This window comes from Pan troglodytes, chromosome 13 (genome assembly GCF_028858775.2).
Source record: "Pan troglodytes isolate AG18354 chromosome 13, NHGRI_mPanTro3-v2.0_pri, whole genome shotgun sequence".
In the NCBI taxonomy this organism is placed as follows: Eukaryota; Metazoa; Chordata; class Mammalia; order Primates; family Hominidae; genus Pan; species Pan troglodytes.
The window spans coordinates 134,943,550-134,961,745 of NC_072411.2; the positions used below are offsets into that span (position 1 = coordinate 134,943,550).

Genomic DNA, 18,196 nt, shown 5'->3' on the forward strand with positions numbered 1-18,196 from the left:
TTAGTTCAGGAATAAATTATATTTGGTAAATGAGTGTATTCTATACTTAATTAAAATTTTTTTTCTTTGTCTGGTTATATGTGTAATGATGGCGGGAGTCCCACCCGCCCTAGAAAATTATTTTCTTTTTATTTGAGTCGTTGTCTAGGTGCACATACAATTTTATGTAAGTATAATTATAATATTTTTATGTCTGTATGTTTTCTGCTACATTGTTTTATCATTGCTATTCATAGATTCATTTGAGAAATAGTTTTCATTGAAGTATTATTTGAAAGATGGGCTAGGCAGGTAGTTCAGTATTATACTGGCTGTTAACAGTAGCCTATCTAGGATTCAGTTAGCATTGGACATAATAACGATTAATTGACCTTTGAGTCTCTTACAGATGTGTTTGGACCCCGAATATGGAATTCTCATGGAATTTTGAGATCCATCACATTGTAGTGTGGCTTCCCCCCCTCCCCTCCTTCCTTTTTCCCCAAAGTTGGTGATTGAAGATCCTCTCTTCAGTGGCATCAATAATAATAATTACTTTTTCTATTCAAACCTCGGGCAACCCCTTTGGTAATATCAGAAGTAGTATCTAAAATAGATAAATTGGATTTGTGTCTTAAACTCTTGGTTGTTCAGGTGGGAGTGGTTCAATAAATGATGCAGACTTCCTGTAGTAACTCTATTTGAGGAGTCTTATTAACTTATCCTATTAGAAATATTTCTTTTTATTAATATATGTAACCTCGAAGTTTTCTTAACCTTTATAGCCAGCATTTGGAGACTGAGGAGAAATCACTATTTGAAGTTCTAAGAACTGATGGAACTCCTGTATTTTGAGAGTTTATTTAGAACATGTTAACCTAAGTAATGCTGTACTTGTTTTAGTTATTCCTTTATATTTTTAAAATGATTTTCTTATTATCAAATTAATATGTTTCTAAAAAAATTAGAAATAACTAGTAAGCCAGAAATAATTTCAGCATCCATGGTACACACTGTAAATACCTTGGTGTATCTTTCCAGGTGGTTTTATGTATGCTTATTTGTGTATATATACATTTGTTTTTTACAAAAATGGGATCATACTGTACCTTCAGTTTTGTAGCCTGCTTAAAGAAATAACCAAATCAGAAACATCTTTTTTTAATCAATAAATATTTTCTGTTGTATTAAATGGTTGCATTGTATGGATGTACCATCATTTATTCAACTAGTCTTCTAGATGTGACATATAGAAGCTGTTCTTGATTTTTCATTATAAAAATATTTTTAATGAACATTCTTATAGTTACATCTTTATTTCTACCTTAATTCCTTTTATCAGGTGGATTTAAATTCCTATAAGTTACTTTCTTAGCCATTTTTTGTGCAACTCATCCGCCTTTATCTAGAATTTATAACTGCTTCTCTTTTATATTTACATACCCTCATGTCTGTTTCTTTATAAAAACATGGTTTAAATTGTCAGCTAATTTAAGGAAGTTGTTTTTTTCAGCATCCTGCTGTTTATAGGTAACAGAAAGGGAACACCAGGAATTTAGACACAACAACAGAGAAAAGAAAAACTGATGATATTTTAGAATCAATACACATTTAGCTTGATGCCTAATATTATGGGTTGGCAAACTATGGCCTGTGGGACTGTAAAGTTTTTGTAAGTAAAGTTTCATTGAAAGATAGAGACGTCCATTTGCTTCCATATTTTCTGACTGCTTTCATGCTACAGTGGCAGGGTTGACAGGCCATTTGGTTCACAGAGCCTAAACATTAATTCTCTGGCCCTTTGGAGAGACAGTTTGCTGGCCCCTGCCCTACACCATGAGTTCTCAAGGTCATCTCAGTGTAGTACTGAGCATCTTTCAATAGTATCTTACACATCCTCCTTTTTATTGATACTCTGAAGTTTTGTTTGATGGTATTTCACTTGATTGGCTCAGTGTTTTGTACAAAATTTGAATTGAGGTAGCCTTAAACAGAGGGCAATCACCATTTCCATCCTTAAACTGTAGCCTCACCTAATTGTACATCTGTACAATTGCAGACATTAGAGCTTAGGAGCATTCCCTTAGTCATCTGAAATGCTGATGCACTGAGGAATGCAGGTGTAAGTAGGCATAGTGCCCTATTTGTATCATCTGTCAAAATTCCTTCTGGCAAAGGGAATATATGAGGCCCTTAAGTAACCCAAGTAATCCTGAGCTGGAAAGTTGCAGTAGAAGTAGAGAGTACTACCTTATTTTTCTTCACATATGACGTTCTTTGTGAAACTTGAGGTAAAGAGCTGTGCCCAGGGTACTTGAGAATCAGGATTTAGATTGTTAACATCGAACCAGTGTGCAATTAACTCTAAATGAGACAGAAGCACTAAGTGATACGGTGTTTATTAAGGTCATCATTTTTGTGAATAATGTAAAACATAATGTTCAATAAGGGATACTTAAAAATGAAGCAATTTATTTGTGTCTGGGGGCAGTTGTGAAGATGGGAGAAAATTGAAAATTTTGGTAGGAACAGACCATGAGTGGCTGTAAGCTTTAACTTTTTTTTTTTTTTTTTTTTTGAGATGGAGTCAGCCTTGCTCTGTCGCCCAGGCTGGAGTGCAGTGGCACGATCTCAGCTCACTGCAACCTCTGCCTCCAGGGTTCAAGTGATTCTTCTCCCTCAACCTCCTGAGTAGCTGAGATTACAGGCACCCACCACCACGCCCAGCTGATTTTTATAATTTTAGTAGAGACGGGGTTTCACCATGTTGGCCAGGCTGGTCTCGAACTCCTGACCTCAGGTGATCCGTCTACCTTGTCCTCCCAAAGTGCTGGGAGTGCAAGCATGAGCCACTGCGCCCGGCCAAGGCCTGAACTTTTTAAGGTCTGTGGAATCATTAGGTCTTAGATTATTTTTCTACTTAGAATAAAAAAGTATATTGCATTATCATCAGAGCAGTTTAAAAGGGTATGATACATTCAATGCCAAGTATATCCTGTCTAGATATAAAGCAGTAGTGTCTTTCTTTAAGCCTTTCCTCAAATGCTGCCACCTTAGACCTTTCCTGACAATCTATATAACCCTCCACCCTTTACTCCCTATCTCTCTTCCTTGCTTAATTTTTCTTCATGTTGTATATCAAAATGTAACATGCCAAATATTTTACATATTTATTTTATTGTCTATATCCTGTCTTTCAACCCCCACTAGACTGTGAGCTCCATTGAGGGCAGGTACTTTGATATAGATTTTTGTACAGTTTGTTTACTGCTGTATCTCCAGTGCCTGGCACATAGGTACTGAATAAATATTTATTAAATGGATGAATGAATTGTTGGAAAGTAAAGTTGTTTTTAATGTTTTGCTATTGTAAATGATATGTATATATACCCTTGAACAATTTTGTTTTTATCACTGATCATTTTATTTGGATTAATTTCTTGGAAGTGGAATTATTAAATCAAAAGTTTTATTTTTAAGGCTTTGGATGATATATGGACAGTTTGACCACTATAAGGATTTTATGAATTGAATTGTCATCTCCTGTGTGTTTGCTCTTGACAAAACACTAAGCACCGTCTTGATAATTTTTTTGGTGCTAAACTCCTTAGATTTAGGTCTTTTAGAGTTTTTTTGTTGTTAGTTTGATTAACAAAATTAACACACTTATTCTAGAAAATCTGGAGGAAACAGTACAAGAGGAAAAAGAAAAGGGTTAGGTATGGGCTGGGCGTGGTGGCTCATGCCTGTAATCCCAGCACTTTGGGAGGCCGAGGTGGGCAGATCACCTGAGTCAGGAGTTTGAGACCAGCCTGGCCAACATGATGAAACCCCATCTCTACTAAAAATACAAAGTTAGCCGGGCGTGGTGGATTGTGCCTGTAATTCTAGCTACTCAAGAGGCTGAGACAGGAGAATCGTTTGAACCCAGGAGGCGGAAGTTGCAGTGAGCCGAAATTGTGCCATTGCGCTCCAGTCTGGACAACAAGCCTGGGCAACAAAAGCAAAACTCCTCCCCCCCCCCCCGCCAAAAAAAAGAAAAGGGTTAGGCATGGTGGCTGGCCCTAGGCTCCCAGCACTTTGGGAGGCAGAGGCATGAGGATCACTTGAGCCCAGAAGTTCGAAACAAGCCTCGGCAACACAGTGAGATCCTCTTCTCTACAAAAAAAATTAAAAAAAAATTAGCTGGGCGTGGTGGTGCATATGTTTGGTGTCAGCTACTTGGAAGGCTGAAGTGAGAGGATCACTTGAGCCTGGGAGGTCAAGGCTGCCATGACTGCGCTGCTGCACTCCAGCCTGGGTGATAGAGCAAGACCCTGTCTCCCAAAAAGGAAAAGAAAACAAAAAGACCACCAAAGGGAAAGATCTAAGTTACCCTAATCCTACCACCCAAAGTAGCTTTGCTAACATTTTGGTTTCTATTGTATTTGCAAATGTATCTTCAAGATATTTAAAAAACAAATATTTAGGCCGGGCGTGGTGGCACGTGCCTGTAATCCCAGCACTTTGGGAGGCCGAGGCGGGTGGATCACTTGAGGTCAAGAGTTTGAGACCAGTCTGGCCAACATGGTGAAACCCCATCTCTGCTAAAAAAAAAAAAAAAAAAATTACAAAAATTAGCTGGGCATGGTGGTGTGTGCCTGTAATCTTGGCTACTGGGGAGGCTGAGGCAGGAGAATTACTTGAACACGGGAGGTGGAGGTTGCAGTGAGCTGAGATCATGTCACTGCACTCCATCCTGAGTGACAAAGCGCTACTCTATTTCAAGCAAACGAACGAATGTTTGGTGATTTAAAACACTTTTGAGGATCAAAAATCTATTCAGTCGAGTGTGGTGGCATGCACCTGTAGTCCCAGCTACTGAGGAGTCTGAGGCTGGAGGATTGCTCGGGCCTAGGCATTTGAGACCAACCTGGGACAACATAGTGAGAACCCGTCTTTAGAAACAATAAACAAAAAGAAGACTACCCAGATAAGTCTAGATAAGGACTTTATTATAGGCAGAATAATTATAGACATTACCTGGCTTTCTGGGAAGGAGCCAAGAAAGCTCCTTTGGGAGTTTCCTCTGTCTCATCTCCTTGGTCTTAAGGAAGTTTTCCCAGGTCTTTCCTTGCAAAGAAGAGGGAAGTACTTGTTTTCTTCCCCAAAGTATTTTATTTATACATTTGTTAAAATAGTTATGGCCTTGTGGTGTATCTGTATATATATTTGCGCCTTGCTCTAGAAGAGCTAATTCCATTAAGAAATGCACTGTATTTCTCTCTTTTGGTAAGCCCATTGTTGAGCTTAGTGTACTGGACGTTGGCATTAATATTTAGTTAACTAATTTAGTTAATAAATGAATGTTGAATGAAGCCATTAGGGTCTTATGGGAGATGGGTAAGAGAATGCAAACCTGAGATTGATAGCCTCCTATCGATAATTATGGGATTATGTGAAAAAGGAGAGAAGTTCTGGAGGATGAGATGTGTTAATATTTCCAGTTTTCAGAAAGGGTAAAATATTTCTATGTAAACTGAAGGAGTAGTAAATTAGATGTTTTTGAGGGGTGTATTTTGGAAGCAAATATTTGTTCAGAAAACATTTTATCAAATGCTTGCTGTGTTTTATGTCTTGGGTTAGGTGCTAAGGCAATAAGGATAAAAATACATGGTACCTACTCTTTAATGGGGAAGCTGACACTAAATAATTTCACTTTGTCATAATGCTGTAAAGGAATTATAATGCAAGCACGGGATATTCAGCTGCCTATCTGATTTTTCCACTTAGATGTCTTATAAGCATCTCATACTCTATACTTTTCCAAAACTGATCTCGTTAGTTTTGCCTTTATATTTATTTCATCTTAATAGTATATGTGCCTATTTGCTCAAGCTAGCAGTCTCAGAGTTATCTTTGATAATTCCTTTTACTTCTCTGTTCCTATATCGGGTCTGTCACAACATCATGTCAATTTTATCTTTACAGTATCTCTGGAATCTGTTCATTTCTCTGAATCTCTATTGCTATCACCTTAGTGAAAGTTGCCACCATTTCTAACATAAATTTTTGCACCAGTGGCCTACTGATGTTTCCTGGCTTCCTTTTTTTTTTTTCTTTTTTTTTGTTTGAAATGGAATCTCACTCTGTCACCCAAGCTGCGGTGCAGTGGTGTGATCTCGGCTCACTGCAACTTCTGCTTCCTGAGTTCAAGCGATTCTCCTGCTTCAGGCTCCCAAGTAGCTGGGACTATAGGCATGCATCACCACGCCTGACTAATACTTGTATTTTTTAGTAGAGATGGAGCTTTACCATATTGGCCAGGCTGGTCTTGAACTCCTGACCTCAAGTGATCTGCCCTCCTTGGCCTCCTAGAGTGTTGGGATTACAGGTGTGAGCCACTGTGCCCGGCCCCTGGCTTCTATTTTTGTCTTCTATTTGTTTTCCTCACAGCAGTCAGAGAAATCTTAAAATGTAAATTAGATCAAGACTTCTCTAAAATCCTTCAATATCTCTATGTCCACTTATATGACTTTATTATATTCTTCTACTAGCCTCTTAGTTTCATGAAGGCTGGACAGGAACTTGTGTTTAGCAAGGCCTTGAGGATCTCAAATTCTCTTTTTCCCTCCCTTCCTCCGACTCTCTTTCCAGCTCTCCTTATTCTTCCTTTCTCCTTCCCACTTAACCTCTCCTTCCCAGCACCTCTCTCTACCCTGTTGGTGAAAAAGATTAGGAAGAATATTCCTGATAGCAGAAAGGACGTGTGTGAACATAAGGCAAGGAACTGATTTAAGAGAGGAACTTCATGATGCATAATGTTTACCTTTATTATGTGAAGTGTGGGAGATAAGAGCTTGGAGGCAGCCCTTCTGTTAACAAGGCTTGGATTTTATTGGTCATTGTGTGCCAGTGAAAAAAGAATTGGGGCTGGGCGCAGTGGCTCACCCCTATAATCCCAACACTTTGGGAGACTGAGGCGGGTGGATCACCTGAGGTCAGGAGTTCAAGACCAGCCTGACAAATATGGGGAAACCCCATCTCTACTAAAAATACAAAAATTAGCCAGGTGTGGTGGCGTGTGCCTGTAATCCCAACTACGCAGGAGGCTGAGGCAGGAGAATTGCTTAAACCTGGGAGGTGGAGGTTGCAGTGAGCTGAGCTGAGATCGTGCCACTGCACTCCAGCCTGGGTAACAGAGTGAGCCTCTGTCTCAAAAATAAATAAATAAATAAATAGTTCTTAGTAACGTAGGAGATTAAAACTAGTAAAATCGTTCAGGATGCGTTTGCAGCAGTCCAGGTGGGAAATAAAAGTGTGAATATAAATTAGGTTAGTTGGATCAGGGGAAGCCTTGAGAGACTGAGGATTTAAAACTAATAGTACATGGTAATTGGGTATGAGAGATGGTAGAAGGTGAGGAGTAAAGTATGAATCCCAGATTTTTAATCCAGTGGCTGATTAGATTGGGATGTCCTTAACTATGTTTGAGAATATGGGCAGTGAATGGGTTGGATGAATAAGTTGATGAGTAGGGTTAGGGTTTTGGGCATATTGAACCTGATGGGCTTTACATGGTTGTGTATGAAAGCCTGACTATAGGAGAGGTCACAGCTGGACTTGAGAATCACAAGCTTACATAGAAGTGCCTTTTGACTCCCACACCTTCACACATTGTTTATTGACTATCCAAATTGCTTTCATAAGCTGAAGTTTGGATTTTGGACAACACTTACCAAGCGAAGATTTTGGGAGTATCATGGGGCTTTGGGGGGCCTGCTGTTGCCACTTATTTACTACCCATGGTAGAATTGGCAGTGTTGAGGTTATTGATGAACAGTGCAGGAGCTAGTGGAGTGGCAGGAGAAACCAGACACACTGCGTTTTGAAGTGACTGACAAGCGAGGAAGTAGAGATGTTTCTAGATGAAGAGGAAAGATGAACAGTGCATAGCTAGAAGGGAAATGGCTGTATCAAAAGTTTTAAACAAATGAAGAGATATGTTTAGAGACAGACGAAAGCACATAGGGATTAAATTTCTAGAAGAGAGGGTTGTATGGAGGAGATAAAGATCATATGTGGTTTTTTTAACTTTTAGGTTCGGGGGTACATGTGAAGGTTATGTAGGTAAACTTGTGTCATGGGGGTTTGTTGTACAGATTATTTCATCACCCAAGTGTTACACCGAGTACCCAGTGGTTTTTCCTGCTCCTCTCCCTCCTCCTGCCTTCCACCCCCAAGTAGACCCCAGTGTCTATCATTCCCTTCTTTGTGTTCATGAGTTCTCAGGTGGATTTTTAGTGAAGAATATTACCCAAATATGTTTTAGCTTTTCTAAGTATCTGTAGGTGAAGAGGGACTTGGAATTGAATTTGTCGATTATTGAATCATAGTACAGCCATTATCCTAACTCAGGCAACTGTCTTTTAGTTTGAGTTACTGCCAGTTTGCCTCAGTTTCTTTTCATAGCACGTGAAGGAAATCTCTGATTGTGTTATTGTGTTATTTTTGTATTTTTTAATTTTTGGAGACAGAGTCTCACTCTCAGCCAAGGTGGAATGCAGTGTTGCGATCATGGCTCACTGCAGCCTCTACCTCCTGAGGCTCAAGCGATCTTCCCACCTCAGCCTTCCAAATAGCTGGGACTACAGGCGTGCACCACCATGCTCTGCTAATTTTTTTTATTTTTGGAGAGACAGGATCTCACTGTGTTGCCTGGACTGGTCTCAAACTCCTGGTCTCAAGTGATCCACCTGCCTCAACCTCCCAAAGTGCTGGGATTACAAGCATGGGCTACTGCACCTGGCCTGTGTTACTCTTAATAAATCTGGTGACTATAAGAAATGTTTAGTCTTGGGCATTGGAAAACATTGGTGATCCATTGGAAGGGACAGGGTGGTGAATACATTTGAAATCTTATTGTGAGCAGCAATTGAAGAAATTAGGAATGTTAGGCCATGAGAAGGAGTCTTTGGGGAGACATGGTGATTATTTGCCAATACCAGAATGATTTTCATTTGAAAGAGTGCTTAGATGTGTACTCCAGTGGTAGAAACTGTTGGGAAACATATTGGTTTGGTGTTAAGGAAGATATTTTAAAACAAGTTCTAATAAAATATATGTATATTTTAAACTGGCTGTTTTAAATAGGATTTTGAGACCTAATTGTTGGAAAGGTTGTGGTTTTTTTTCTTTCTTTCTTTTTTTTTTTTTTTTTGAGACAGGGTCTTGCTTTGTCACCTAGGCTGGAGTGCAGTGGCTGTTCACTGCAGCCTTGACCTCCCAGGCTCAAGCAGTCCTCCCACCTCAGCCTCCTGAGTAGCTGGGACCAGAGGCATGAGCCACCATACCTGGCTAATTTTTGTATTTTTTGTCAAGATGGGGTTTCATCGTGTTGCCCAGGCTGGTCTTGAACTCTTGTACTGAAGTGATCCACACTCCTTAGCTTCCCAAGTGTTGGGATTACAGGTGTGAGCTAACCTGCAACCGGTCAATTGTGGTCTTTTTAGTAATAAAAACCTAGGTTTGAATCTTTGTTCTGCTGCCTGTGACTGTGGACAAGTTGTTTAACCCTTCAGCTTTATTTTTATCTGTTATGTTTGGGTTGTTGTGAAGGTTAAATTAGATTAAATGAGCTAGTTCACGTGTGCAATTTTCAGCTTCAGTGTTCAGTGGTTATTAATTCCACTTCTTCAGTAAAGAGCCCAACTTTACAGGAATCTAATAAAAAGCAGTTTCTTGGAAGGTACTGGGGTAGTTCCTTTCTTCTTGGAAGGAGTGATTGTACCATTCCTTTGTGGGTATGTTGTTTGCTTACCTGGTTGTTTAACTTGTTTTATGGGGGTTGAACTAAATGACCTCCAAGCCCAAGAATATTTGGAAAGGAAACAGAGTAGCAGTGAGCAGTCCCAGAACCCAGGTTGTGGTATTTCTATAAATGAAAGCGAATCCAGGGCTCCCTGGAAATGATTGATTTCAGGTCTGAGGCAAGAAAAATACAAGATGAACCTGGAACATTCTGACATACCAGACAGAAAAGAAGCTGTTAAAGACTGCTAGGGTCATGTCAAAAGGACCCAGGAGCCAACCTGAAGAGTCTCCCACTCTTCAAAGATGAGACAGTTTGAACACTGTTAATAATTGCTGTGAATTGAAATATATTAATAAAATAATGTGTTACTGTTGGACACTGTTGGAAGGTGCAAGTGAACCTAGTCGTTATTTTGAAAACAAATAAGAATTAAGGCTTTTTCCCTCCCTTCTTGTATTAAGCAGTATTATTCGGTAACTATACCAGGTATTATAAGAGGAAAATTTCTCTTTGCAGAAGTATTCCAGCTAATACATAAGGGAGGAATGAAAGAATATAATCACTTACAACCTTAGTGAACTTAGGGAACCAAGCATTGATCATAAATTACTGCAAGTATCACAAACACGTCATCACAATGTGTGCCTCTTGATGGAATAACATACCACTACATACGAAGTATTGCCAAAAAAGAACCCAAATTGATGAAAATCTCAAAATCTCTATACTCAGTCACCAGTTTACATGAAATGCAAAAGACAGAAAAATGTTTAATTATATCATGGATAAAATCAGCAAAACCCAGACTTTAAAAAAATGTTTTGGGTCAGGCATGGTGGCTCATGCCTGTAATCTCAGCACTTCGAGAGGCCAAGGTGGGAGGATTGCTTGAGGCCCAGAGTTTGAGACTAGGTTGGGCAATATAGTGAGACCCTGTCTCTACAGAAAATACAAAAATTAGCTGGGCATAGTGGTATGCACCTGTAGTCCTAGCTGCTCAGGAGGCTAAGGTAGGGGAGTCCCTTGAGCCAAGGAGGTCAAGGTTGCAGTGAGTTATGATTGTACCACTGCACTCCAGTCTGGGTGACAGAGTGAGACGCTGTGGGGAAAAACAAATTCTTTGAGAAATAACATTCTTAAATATTTATGGATGGAATGCTAAGCCGAAACTTTTCTTCAAAATAATATCAAAGGAAGCTTAGATAAGGTGGTGGAAAGAGCAGGATTCGCCATGGATTGTTGGTTTTGGGGCTAAGTGATTGGTACACGGGAGTTTGTCATCTGCTTTTTGGTGCATTTATGAAAATACAAAAATTTTCCACAATAAGTAAAAAAAAAAAATCCCACCCCAACAGTCTCACTTTACTAATGCATATTTTTTCTTTAAATATTACTTTATTCTTGTAAACACATTTTACTGTTTACTATGCATATGCTATTTTTAATAATGTGCACATATTTACTGTGTTTTACTTGGCCTTCATATTAATATTTAATGTGTCATAATTTAGTAGATTATTCCCTTCTTTTTTGCTTTGTGAATAAAGCTTAGCAGTTTTGGGCACATATTTTAATGCTTCTATTGAATTTTTCCTTAGTCTAAACTAGAATTAAAGTAGCTTGGTCCCTTTCATGCTTGATATCAGCTACTCCTGATGTTAGTTTTTCCACTTGCTGTCTGACACAGTGCTGCAGTAGAATCTTACTCGCCATTTTTTGCTGAAGTTTTCTTCCCTGTCTTTTTCCCCATAAAAATATATTATTTTAAAATTAAACAAAATAGTCCCTTTTCCCCAAGTTCTGTTCTTTAGAGGCAACTTTTCTTATCAGTTTGGAGTATATTTTTTATTTGTCTTCTTAGCAGTAAATGTAGTTTTCAATTTCTCTTTGTACTTTACTGCATTTTCAGATTCTCTACACTGACCATTAATTGCTTTTATTAAAAACGTTGTGAAATATTTCAGGCATATAAAAATATAAATTGTGATAAACACCCGTGTGTTCATTGGCAAGCTACAAAAATAAAACATTGTAGGTACAATTAAAGCTGCCTTTATAATCTTATCTTTTGCAGATATAACCTTATTCTGAATGTTGTATTTGTCAATTTCATGTTTGTTTCTATGCTTTTGCTGCAGTTTGTATGTCTTGAAACAGTATAAACCTAGCTGCAGGTTTATGCATTTTACATAAAAATTATCATTACTATAGGCTGTGTTTTGATTTTTCTTTTGTATAGCATACTTTATTAAATATTTTAGCTATTACCAAATTGCCAAATAATTAAATAATTAGCTATTATCAAATCATTCTTTGAAGTGATTATTTCAGTTTATAATACCACAAACACTACTTGAAAGTTTCCATTGTTTTACATCCTTACCAACACCTGGTATTATCAGACTTATTAAGTTTTATGAATCTAGTGAGTGTAAGGTAGTATCTCACTTTTGTTTTAATCATATGCGCCTTTTAAAATTTGGAAAAATGTGTCCCTTTTTCATTCTCTAAGCTTCTGGGGGACATAGCCGTGATGCCTTTTAAGTTAAGGAATTGCCACATGGTTGTCTAGTTATCTCTCAATAAACTGCCCTTTTAGTGTGCCATGGCAAAAGATTGTATTAAAGCTAAAGTCTGATACTTTGAGATACTAGGATTTCTTTTTGCTCTTCTAAAGAACTAAAATGAATTTTTTTTGACAGTGTATAGTATAAAAAGTCTGTAGCACCAGAACATTTGACATATTCTCTGTCTTTTCTATTCTAGGCTCCGAGCTCTGTCCAGTGGTGGGAGTATTACATCCCCTCCTCTTTCTCCAGCATTGCCGAAGTATAAATTAGCAGATTATCGTTACGGCAGAGAAGAAATGTTAGCACTTTTCCTTAAAGACAACAAGGTAAGAAAGTAGGAAAAGAGTTCAAAATTGTGAATGAGACTTTGGGATATATACCATGATGTACTGATACATGAAAACTGATTTATTTTACTAATGTATTGACCCATGCCTTTCCACCTTAACTGTTTCCCTGCTTTGAAGCCTGCAATAGTTAACAGAGGATCTTCTAAGTGTTATCACACACTATATTTTAGGCAGCTTCATGGAAACAGGAGAGTAGTCAGCACTTACTGCCTTCTCTAGCTAACTTCCTCTTAACCCCCCTTTCATGTCTATTTGTATCCTAGTTCAATGGCTAAGAAATGAAGAATTTTTCCTTTCTCTTTATTGTACCTCTTATCCTACTTGCCACTTAAAAATAAAGAGCCAACAGGAGGAGCACCTTCGGCTGTATAAAATTTTCAGTGGAGACAAAACCTTAAAATGTAACACTACATTTGTGTCACTTAGATCAAAACTGAAACAGTGTAAAATATACTTTTGTTATGACTTTTATCTTACTCACTGACTAGTAAGAAATAATATTTTGTATTTTTTCCCAATATACTTTTTTTTTGAGACAGAGTCTGGCTCAGTCACCCAGGCTGGAGTGCAGTGGCGTGATCTCGTCTCACTGCAACCTCTGCAACCCAGGTTCAGGTGATTCTTGTGCCTCAGCCTCCTGAGTAGCTGGGATTATAGATATGTGTTACCATGCTTGGCTAATTTTTTTGTATTTTTGGTAGAGATGGGATTTCACCATGTTGGCCAGGCTGGTCTCCAACTTCTGCCCTCAAGTGATCTGCCTGCCTTGGCTTCCAAAAGTGCTGGGATTACAGGCGTGAGCCACAATGCCCCACCTCCAGTATACTTTGTTTTCCAGTGATCGAGAATTTCAAATTTTAATGATGGTTGCTAAGGACACATACAGTTGCTTATAAAACTCTCCTTATCATCTTCTGCTTTGCATTTAATGTAGAGACTTTTATTCCTCTACTTTGTGCTCTGGTATAGCAGAGTTAGTGCTAAATCCAAAAGTGGCAATCACTTGAGAAGCTGGGGAGTATTGACTGGGGTTTTTAATATTGACTCTTTCAAAATGTATAAGGACTATAGAAGTCAATTATTGCTGAATAAGCATTAATCTGTATTTATAATAATCAACAATAAATAGAAGAGTATTCTTTCTTGGATTTATCTTCTTGTATTTCTTCTTATTGCAGAAATAGCATTAATCTCATAATCATGTGTTTGGTCCTACAGATACCTTCAGACCTTCTGGATAAAGAATTTCTGCCTATCCTCCAGGAGGAACCCCTTCCACCATTGGCTCTGGTACCCTTTACAGAAGAAGAACAGGTTTGTGATTAGCTCTGAGCCCCAGCAAACTCTTATTCTTTTCCTGCTAAGGCATGAAAATAGGAAGTTACTATTTATGCTCTAAGGATTATCCTGCATCCTCATAGGTCTGCTTTCTTCTATTTCTTGGTATGTTGATGCTTATTAGATGACTAGATTTTGCTGTAGTATCTGTAGCTTTTGAGTATTATTTGGAAACGTTTGTAGATCCTTAAGGACATTGGGAACCATCCTTTAAAACTTACTCAAGTAGAGAGGAAGAGTGATTCTTGGGGAGGGGAGAAAATCATCTTTGCAAATAAACAGATTTTCAGAAGTAATTGCCAACCTGAATTCTTACCAGTGCATTTTACCACTAAGGGAAAAATGTAGATCTTCAGTTCAAAATGCATTCAAAACTCTTCTGTCACCAATGTGTGTGTGTGTGTGTGAGAGAGAGAGTGATGTGAGAAAGTAAAACTTGTGGGCTGGAAAGTAGCGAATTTAGTGTTGTTCCTGTTTATAGTGTATTTTGTTCTGTGCAAAGAAAATAAAAGAGTTTCTGATTTCAAGGAACTTCTGATAACTGTAGAAAAATGGAAAAATAAGCCTTATTGGAAAGCTTGAATGTTACTTTATGGGCATCCATACGGGACGAAGAGAATCCAGGGAGCCAAAAATACATCTTTTTGACTCTTAAGGAAAAGGTAAAGCAAGAAGTAATAAAAATCTTTTCAAATACTCTATGAAATATTAAAATCCTGGGCATTGGAAAGAGAATTTTTCAAGAGGGTTTTAAACTATGAAATTTTGAACGACAAAAATGTTGGGGCCAGACGCATGACTCACACCTATAATCCCAGCACTTTGGGAGGCCGAGGTGGGCAGATCACCTGAGGTCAGGAGTTCGAGACTAGCCTGGCCAACATGGTGAAACCCTATCTCTACTAAAAATAAAAAAATTAGCCGAGCATGGTGACACACGGTTGTAATCCCAGCTACTTGGGAGGCTGAGGCAGGAGAATCGCTTGAACTCGGGAGACAGAGGTTGCAGTGAGCTGAGATTGCATCACTGCACTCCAGCCTGGGCAAAGAGTGAGACTCCATTAAAAAAAAAAAAGAAACAAAATGTTGGCATATGTCCTTTACTTGAATACCTTCTGTACACTTGGTACAAAAATGCAGAAGTGTGATACACAGAGGAAAATGCACCTTGGACATGGCTGTAGCCAAAGGTCTTCCTGGCAGAGGGGTAAAAACTGAGCCCTAGGAATTAGGGTAAAAAAGAATCCTGCAATTCAACTAATATTTTAATCCTTTCCATGCCAGCTGCCCCCTTTCCCAGAGGCTGCAAGTGTTAGCAATTTCTTATGTATTTTTCCAAGTAAATATGGAAATATATTTTCCTCCTTTTAATACAAGTGATACGGTTCTGTACTTCCAACATCAAGTATTTTTATTGAAAGAGTTCCCTGAAGATTTGGAAAAATTTTTTCCCATCGTTTTTGTTTGCATTTCTTTGCCTGTAGCAGTAAACAGTTGTTTTTCAGATGTTTATTCATCATTTATATTTCTGTTAATTTTTTTCTTGCCTTTGCCAATTTTTCTTTTGGGATATTCATCTTTTTCTTGTTGATTTATGCTATTTATATGAGCTCTGTGTGTGTGTATTTTTTGTTTACTTATTTAGATTTTCTATTTTGAGCTAGGTTCTCACTCTGTCATCCAGGCTGGAGTATAGTGAGGGTCTCACTCTGTCACCCAGGCTGTAGTACAGCGGCATGATCATAGCTCACTACAACCTTGAACTTCCGGGCTCAAGGGATTCTCCTGTCTCAGCCTCCTGCATAGCTGGGAGTACAGGTGCATGCCACCGCATTTGGCTAGTTTCGTTTTTTGTAGAGACAGGATCTCGCTCTGTTATCTAGGCTGGTGTTGAACTCCTGGCCTCAAGCGATTCTCCTACCTCAGCCTCTCAAAGTGCTGGGCTTACAGGCATGATCCACCATGCCTGGTCTGGCTCCTCATATTTTAAAGTCATTGACCATAGCTGTGCCCAGTAAGTTTTCTAAATGTTAAAATTGCATTTATGATTTTATTTATTTCTTTTTCTTTTTCTCTTTGAGACTGAGTCTTGCTCAGTCACTCAGGCTGTAGTGCAGTGTCACAGTCTCGGCCCACTGCAACATCTGCCTCCTGGGTTCAAGGGATTCTTGTGCTTCAGCCTCCTGAGTAGCTGGGATTACAGGCATATACCAACATGCCTGGCTAATTTTTATATTTTTAGTAGAGACAGGGTTTCACCATGTTGGTCAGGCTGGTCTCAAACTTCCTGAGCTCAAGTGAATCCTCCTGCCTTGGCCTCCCGAAGTTCTGGGATTACAGGCGTGAACCACCATGCCTGGCCACATTATGATTTTAAATAAAAAGGCTAATTTTATGAGCTTCATATACCAGTTTTATTCTTTTGTGATTATTCTTTTAATTTTTAGCTATTTATATATTATTTTTAAAAATTCCTTTTTATGTTTCTTTAAATGATTTCCTAGATTTCTTAGAGACTAAATGTATCAGAAGAGGGAGGAGGACATGCTACTAGTTACCAAAATGTGGTAGACTTTTATTCAACAGAATGAATAATTGAATTACCCAGAAACATCTTGTAACATTTTAAAGAAATTAGTGTGTAGTAAGTACACAAATCGTTTGGAAAATCAAAAATTATTTTGCAAATGTTGCTTGGGATCTGTTGGTTAACTGCAGTTAACCAGTAATAGTTGGTTAACAATTTAGAGAAGAGTAAAATTAGGTATGCACTACACCTATACACCAAAATTAGTTCTAGAACAACTAAAGGAATATGTTTAATTTTGTTCTTATGATAGAAATGTTTATCTTAAGGTCTGTATTCTGTGATCACAGCGTCTTGATGCAAGGATTGGGAGGTTTTCACTGTAGCCACAGAAGATCATCAGGTCCGTTTTGAAGGCATTTAAAATGCACCATTGGGATTTCCTGATGCATATTTGGTAGCCTTTATCATTTACCAAATATGTTGGAATAGGACAGTGCTTAAAGCTGGCAAAAAATTCATAAAAAATTTCATGTTTGTCCTTTGAATGATCAGGTACCCCTTCAGAGATTAGTATTGACTAGATCTTCCTAGACTAGAGTTTTGTATACCTTTTCTTTTGGTACTTCTAGGGAGGTAAATACTTTAATAACTTAAAGCAGGCTTCTTGCTGCATGTCTTGTTTGCTGAAGTTACCTGAAATACGTATTTTTAAAGTATACTGACATACTCATTCTCCTTCTCCCTCCATGTATCTGTGTATCAAATATAGTGAGAAAAAAAATGCATTACACCTGCAATTTAGGTAGCTGTTACAAGACTGGTGTATTTTATTTATTTGACATCAAAGAAGTTACTTTATTCATTCTTTTTTTTTGAGACAGAGTCTCACTCTGTTGGACAGAGTCTCACTCTGTTGCCCAGGCTGGAGTGCAGTGGCGCGATCTCGGCTCACTGCAAGCTCTGCTTCTCGGGTTCACGCCATTCTCCTGCCTCAGCCTCCCGAGTAGCTGGGACTATAGGTGCCCGCCACTGCACCTGGCTAATTTTTTGTATTTTTAGTAGAGACGGGGTTTCACCGTGTTAGCCAGGATGGTCTCGATCTCCTGACCTCGTGATCCACCCGCCTCGGCCTCCCAAAGTGCTGGGATTACAGGCATGAGCCACCGCGCCTGGCCTATTTATTCATTCTTGATAATACTTGTATATATACCTAACAAAATTCAAAAAGCACATAATGAAAAGCAAGTCTGTGACTCACCCAAACTCTGCCACCTATTACTCTTCCTCAGAAATAACCACTATTTCCATTTTTTTGTATTCACTTCCAGGGGTGCTTATGGTGTCTACAACTATCTGTATATTCCCTTAAACACTATTTCACACACACACACATAAATGGTAGCATGCTGTGCACACAGTTCTACACTTGACAGTATGTATGTATGTATGTATTTATTTATTTATTGAGACAGAATCTCACTCTGTTGCCCAGGCTAGAGTGCAGTGGTGTGGTCTTGGCTCATTGCAACCTCCGCTTCTCGGGTTCAAGTAATTCTTCTGCCTCAGCCTCCTGAGTAGCTGGGATTATAGACGCCCGCCACCACGCCTGGCTAATTTTTGTATTTTTAGTAGAGAT

General features: G+C 38.6%; 1 protein-coding gene across 46 annotated transcripts in view; it reads left to right on the top strand.

The window, feature by feature from the left end:
• Nucleotides 1-18,196, top strand: part of GIGYF2 (GRB10 interacting GYF protein 2) — a 160,645-nt gene that overhangs the window by 37,520 nt on the left and 104,929 nt on the right. For all 46 annotated transcript variants that reach the window (XM_001148250.7, XM_063790870.1, XM_063790874.1 and 43 more), the window contains 2 exons: nucleotides 12,539-12,668; nucleotides 13,911-14,006. In XM_001148250.7, coding sequence (XP_001148250.2) covers nucleotides 12,539-12,668; nucleotides 13,911-14,006 — 226 coding nt within the window. The remainder of the gene's footprint in view (nucleotides 1-12,538; nucleotides 12,669-13,910; nucleotides 14,007-18,196) is intronic.